The 6964-nt window shown below is 37.7% G+C and overlaps 1 protein-coding gene across 1 annotated transcript; it reads left to right on the top strand.

The window, feature by feature from the left end:
* The first annotated feature begins 4450 nt into the window (after positions 1-4450).
* Positions 4451-5251, top strand: fd19B (forkhead domain 19B). Its single transcript, XM_073975554.1, has one exon. It carries the CDS (start codon positions 4451-4453, stop codon positions 5249-5251), a length of 801 nt encoding a protein of 266 aa, XP_073831655.1.
* Positions 5252-6964: the final 1713 nt, after the last annotated feature.

Here is a 6964-nt window from a genome sequence, read left to right as displayed (position 1 = left end):
GTCGGCACTTCAGTTGCAAAAAAAACTGTATAACGCTTATAATTTGCACAAAGTGCATACACTTTTTATGCGCTTCCGATCTCAATATCAACCATGAAAATATACATCGATCTAAATCTATTTCAATAAAATCCATCAAGAACAGTGGATATACATTCACAATCAATTTTTGGGATAAATTCCATACCGCTAAACTTTTTAAACCTCTGGTTCCGCAAAGTCGGTTGTCGGTTTCTTAACTGAGAAGGCAAAGATCCACAGAAAACGTGAATAAATCCGCCATATTTACAAAAACATTTTTCACAAATTTTTCAATTTTTGTAATAGCCGTTTCCGCCGTTCTAGTGGACGGATTTTCACAATTTATGATTTATATGATCCGGACCGTCAAAAAAAAAAAAAAACTAAAATATTACGGGCGTACCAGCACAATCAAAAGGATATTGTAAATACTGTACTGTTTGTTTAAATACTCGAATGCGCGTCGCAGCCAGATCAAAAATACAAAAAAACAACTATAATTTGGCTTCAAAATGCCAGCATCCAAAAAGGGCGGATGCAGTGGAGATTTTGAAAAGTGGTACATTAGAAGTGTAATCTTCATTTTGGATTTTTCTATTTTGACTTTGGGCATATATCCGTAATTTAAACGGTTTTACCGGCAATCTAACAACAACTAAAAAAACCTCGTTAGCTTTAACCTGTTTTTACCTATTTTTATTCATTTACGCGGTCATTACTTCCACGTAAATTAACTTTTTTAGCCAAATTTTTGAACTTTGAGTTATTGATAAACTACAGTAGTTCGTGTGTTGTAATAGTGCAAACCGTGGCTTCATGGAAACTAAATTATTTTGACTTTCACTCATATATTAATTTTTACGACGATCGGTTAAGGTTAACCCGTGCCACCGGGCGATCTTTGTTTCCATAGTAGTTTGTATGGGGCCATAGGTGCATTTTGAAAGAAATTCTTTAAAAGCCGCATTTATGGTCCATTCGATGCAAATTTTTTACCAGTCTATTGTTGTGGCTAAAACCGAATCCTGCAAAAATTGTGAAACCTAAACCGATCGTCATAAAATTTAATATATAAGTTTTTTATGTAAAATGGAACAAAATAGGGGGTAGGAGTTCCAATCCAAACATTTTTATTCATTTTCTCGTTTAGAGTAAAGCTTGATGATCGGACATTTTTTGCAAGTAAAAAAGGAAAGCCAAGGGACTCGAACCCACACAGTCACCAAATTACGTTACCTGGTTTCGCTGAGCAGCCGTATCGACTGTGAAATGGCTTCTCTGTCCTAGAACTTTTCGTTTTTCATTTTTATTTTTTGGGTCGGCCTAGTGTCCATCAGTATGTCCATTATAAAGTGTAATCTAACTGCAGACCGCTATTATGGACCGACTGTCACGAAATTGTGTATGGAGGTCGAGTTCAGACCAGAATAGACACCTATAGTTATTGGTTATGATCGTACAATATTAAGCGGATGAAATGGACCAAAAACATAACTTCGACTTTGTATCCGCTCTGTAGGTGGCAATAATAGTCCGATCACCACTATATAATAAGGTAATATCACATAACGAAGAATAAGCTTGCAATTTTAGAATTAACATTTAGAGGGTAAAATTGACTAAAAGTTGTGTGTAAACAATTGTGAAATTTTGAAAATACAGTAAGATGTACTGGGAAAAGGAACTCTTGACCTTTCTACTGATCCCAATAATGTTGATTTGCATGATCAGAAAAGGGAGTTACAGCCTAATATATCCACTTATTAGTTTGTAATGTAATCATATCCACGCTAGATGGCGCAATTATAGTTCAAGAGTCACGAAGTTTTACATTAGGTAACATTTAAAGTCGAGAAATATGCCTACAATGTTGAACGATCTGACATTATTTAGCGGGTGAAATGGACTGGATTACTTTTGTATAAAAAATATAAAAATTTAATTCGTGCTCGGATTTTTTATATATAGCTAATAAGGCACATGGAAACTTGCAAGCCCCCGTGGCACGTGCTAAGATATTCCGATTGTGCTCAATCTTTGGCAATCTTAAATATAACAAAACTAAACATTATAGGGGGGTGCCGCCTAAAAAATCCGACATCGATTCTTAAATCCACTCTACCCTACACCATTTCCTTTCGCGTCGATCAGACAATTACTGCGACCTACAAAGCAGGGATTGAACCGCAGACCTTCTGAGTGCAAGGTGAACGTGTTTACCAAAACACAACTGTGGCTCCCATGGAAAATAAGAGAAGAGAGCGTAATTTAGCGTCATTTATGCTTTTTGAGGACTTTAGTCATGAATTTGGCCTATTTAGAGATAAATTGACAATATTGTTCCTCCGTTGTCTGTTTAAATTATGCAATTTATCTTAACTGAAAATAGTAATTTTAGACCATAAAATCGTCAAATAGTCATTTTTTCACTTTTGGTCCAAAAAATCGTCAAAATGACGATAAATCGTCAAACTCGGCAACACTGCATACAGGACAACAATGCAGTCAGTAGCAACGCGAAGTTTTATTGACAAATATCGGGTGAAAAAAGAAAGAAAAGCGGGGAGGAAAAAACAACAAAAACGAAAAAAAGAACCTGCGAAGTTGATGAAGGATACCGAGATATCCCAACTTCCAATTAATGGTACTTTATTTCCCCGGCGGGTATCTCTGCTGCTGTTGGACGTATCTCAAAGTGAGAGCCTGATAATTAAAGAAGAACGTCTGAGCTTTAAATGAATACCAAATGTGTTGGCATATTGTTGGCACATTGTCAGTTTTGAATGACAGATTTGCTCAAATAATAGGTTGCTTGCTAGTGTTTTTGTTCATTTGTGACATTTATCATGCAACCACATAATATTTTGTGGTTGTTGGACGGTGGGACAGTTATCGATAATTGCAAAAAAAAAAAGACAGTAAAAACTGACAATGTGTACTACACTTAAAATATCAGAGTTATTGCAAAGGGAGCTAAGCTATCCCAATTTTAATATTTTGAAGTTTTTTAATGGCCTCTGCTTGCATTTGGTGTATTCAAAACGTGCAACTTGCCAAGCATTCAATCAGTATCAAGTAGATTGTCGGCAGTGGGTGGGTTGATGATAACTTTTGTATATCCCTAAATGAAATGTTTACCGGTGAAAAGCCTATATACAGACGCAATGGTAGTGTAGTGGATTATCGTGCGAATCAAACATGAAGTACTTTTAACTTGCGTTTCAATTATTTCCTATTATGCGTTTAATAATTGAAATTTTCATTTAATTACCACTCTCAACACACATTTATTTCCCTTTCAAATGTATTCTCAACAGTTTACCAACAACTAAAAAAGGTCAACTTCTCTACACTTAACCCTTTCTTAAATTAACTCATGATCTGCATGACAAACTTCCCAAGAATGGCATTGTTGTGCTAAATATTTCAAACAAAACAAAATAATATTGAAGCAAAACTCTTAAATTAGCCCACATTAGTTCCATTGTATTTGTTTTGGCAAAAACACCAGGGGATTTTCTTGCTTTCCTCCAAATAAGATATATGAAATTTCCATCGAAATTCAAATTTCGTTTGCGAAACCGAAGGAGAAATTTGTTCGTTTGCGTTTAACCCTTTCTCTGGTGCAAATTAAGAAATTTGACAAGAATGGAATTCCTAGTACCTGATTAAAACAGGATAAAGATAAAGAACACCGAATGTTTGGCAAAGATTAAAACGGAAAAGAGTTGAAGTCCGATTAAAGGAACCGGATTTAGTAATTTAGTAAATTAAACAATACAAAATATGTGGGCATCAGAGGAATACACGCCCTTACACATAGATGGCTTGGCGACTCAGGTAGATATGTGTGGTGTCGTTGACACACGCACACATGCCCATAATTGGATTGAGTATGGGATCAATGAATGAATCCAGAGGCTTTCATTGATCTGAGCGATCAAATGCTAACGAAATTCCCTTTGCCGTGCAGCGAAAGGGTGAAAATCACCCACACGAAGGAGCCAGGTAGATGAAAGGCGGATTGTGGGACGAGTTTGCGGATTTTAAAGAAGAGTCCTTGCACACAGTGTCGCCGAGTAGTTCTTAAGCTAAGCTTACTTCAAGAATTGCCAGAGTTAAACTATGGATTCATTAATCCAGCGTCAGCGATCGCGCACACACAAGATGAGTGCTTTTAGCATAGATTTAAAGAATGTCGCACAAATCAGCGAATTAAATTCGTATATCCGTTGATTAAAACGGGTTTGAAGATTTTCAGAGACCAACCTAGAATGTGGAAAGGACTATAAGTACTTTGGCGGAGGAGTGGAAAGGCATCAGTCACTGCTCAGCAATCGTAGTGGAAACATCTCAACTCACACAACACAAAAAGTAACAAATTTAAAATTAGAACAAATTAACGTTTAATATAAACACACACAGCGAAATGGCTCCTGTATTCCAATCAAATTTCTCCATTCGCTCTTTGCTATCGGATAAGAAACAATGTTTCGAGGATATTGAAACTTCATACGTACCCAGTGCCCCCATCAGTCCATCGGCAACATCACAATCATCAGAGGAATTATCAAGTGATGATGCATCATCGACAAGCAGCAAATCAACAGATGCCAAACCTGCCTACACCTACAGTGCCTTGATTGTTATGGCCATCAGAAGTAGTCCCGAGAAACGTCTAACACTCAGTGGAATTTGCGAATGGATTGCCGAAAACTTTGCCTACTATCAAAAGAACAAAAGCGTTTGGCAAAATTCCATTCGTCACAATTTGAGCTTGAACCCCTGCTTTGTTCGTGTTCCACGAGCTCTTGATGATCCTGGGCGTGGCCACTATTGGGCTTTGGATCCATCTGCTGAAGATTTAACCATTGGTGAAACAACTGGCCGCTTGAGACGTAGTAACAATGCCATGATGGGTCGTTCCTTTGGACCCGGCGCAATTCGCACCAAGGCTGCTATGCACTATGGCTCACCATATGGCAGCCACCATCATCATCATCCTTATCATCAAGCAATGACAAATACCATGGCCTATGCTCATCATTACACACCCAATGCCGTATACTTCCCAACTCCAGAAGAAATACGTATGGCCCAACAAACCGCTTTATTGCAAATGCAAGGGGAACAACAAGCTTGGTCTAACTATCAAAGGCAACAACAGCACTTACAACAAATGCAATATCATCAACAATACCTGTTGCAACAAGGTGCCATTCCAATGTAATTTGACTTTTGGTTCCTGGAAAATTTGAATCTCCGATGAAAACCACAAAGTGGTCGAATAATGTTTGACATGGAGTTTCAATGTACCTTCAAGAATTCAAAAATTTGTTTTGGCTCAGCTTCATCCAAATGCGTAGAACGCGCTTTAGTTTGTAGTTTACTTTATAATAATTGTTTAAGTTTTAATAAAATAGAATTAAATATTTGAAAAAATAAAATTTATTAAAAAATAGTAATCAAAAATGTTGTCTTTTTTGGTTTATTACTGATTTACAGATTGGGGGAAGACAAATCATTCAGGGATATAGCATATATAATGAGACTACAAGTCGCAATTTTGAACCGATCCATCAAAATGTATGATTGTTAGGTTATTAGGACAATGGATGCGGCCTGTAGAGCGACTTAGTGAAAATACACCTTTGCTTTATTTACACAGAACATAATTATATTTTACTTAAAAGCTGCAACATATTAATCACCCATTCATCGAAATATTGGAAATAAAATAAAAAATGGAGGTGAAAGTCTGGGGCACGGAAAATTCCTCTTGGGGAAGAAAGGCCTTGGTGAGTATATTAAGAATCCCGAAGGACAGATCCGCCGTGAGTCGAACATTTAGCTTATTTTTGAGATGGCATGTCTTCAGTCAAACCCAGCAAAATTTTATGGAAGTGGTTCCATGAGATGCCATGATTTCACTGGATCTTTTGCATTGGATCAAACGAAGTCGTGAAAGATTCGATCTTTTCATTAGCATTTAAACCCATGCAAAGGAAGTCGTGAAAGATCCAATCTTTTCATCAGCATTTGAATCATTTGTACAGATCACTACAAAAAAAAAACAAGTCCATTTGTACATCCCTACATGTAGCGACATCAAAACAAAAGAGTATATATTTCCAAAAATTTTGTTATAAAATTACAAATTAAATTTAGACTGCCACAGCTGGGACAGCCGGAAGTCAAGTTTCTCCCTTAAATTTACAACCTGTCGCTTGCCAAACACATCGTTCCCAAAGTCTGGAAAATAGGCCAGCTACTGAAGCCCGAAAAGGATGCCAGCAAAGGTGAATCTTACAGGCCGATCTTGTCGCCCGTAGCAAGGACCCTTGTGGCTATAGTTCTTCCACCATCAGAAATAACTTTCCAGTTGCCAATCAATAGCATAGGATCCATAAGCAGCACAACAACAGCGCTGAAGGCCATCTCCATATTAGCCGAAGACTCACTCAGAGCAAGCTGTGCGATAGAACAGTGATAGTGACACTTGATTTAGCAAAGCCCTTTGATATTGTCAAGCACCCATGTTGTTTGATGTCATCGAGCAGACTACGCACCGTCCAAGTTTGAAACGTTGGATAATAAATTTTACGTGTGGATGACAGTAGTACGTAAAAATTAGGATCAAGAAGTCCAAGACCCGTAGAGTGAAGAAAACCTCTTCTGAATTCCAAACGCTGCAGACGGCATTGAGATCGTAACGTATGCGAATGATTGTACTATCTTGACATCAGGTGCCTTCCCTGACGACATTTGTGAAAGACTAAGCTCCTTTTTGTCTGATCTTACCATTTTTTCCACGCGAGGAATATGCAAATACCAGCCAATAAATCTACGGCCTCTCTGTTCACTACCTGGGCGGCCGAGTTGGGAACAATAGAGTTGAATGTAATGGTCGATGATAGCAGAATTCAGACCACAGGCCCAGGCA

Source organism: Musca autumnalis, unplaced genomic scaffold, assembly GCF_047663935.1.
Source record: "Musca autumnalis isolate F117 unplaced genomic scaffold, ASM4766393v1 scaffold_3, whole genome shotgun sequence".
NCBI classification, from domain to species: domain Eukaryota; kingdom Metazoa; phylum Arthropoda; class Insecta; order Diptera; family Muscidae; genus Musca; species Musca autumnalis.
This window is presented reverse-complemented; position numbering and strand designations above follow the sequence as displayed.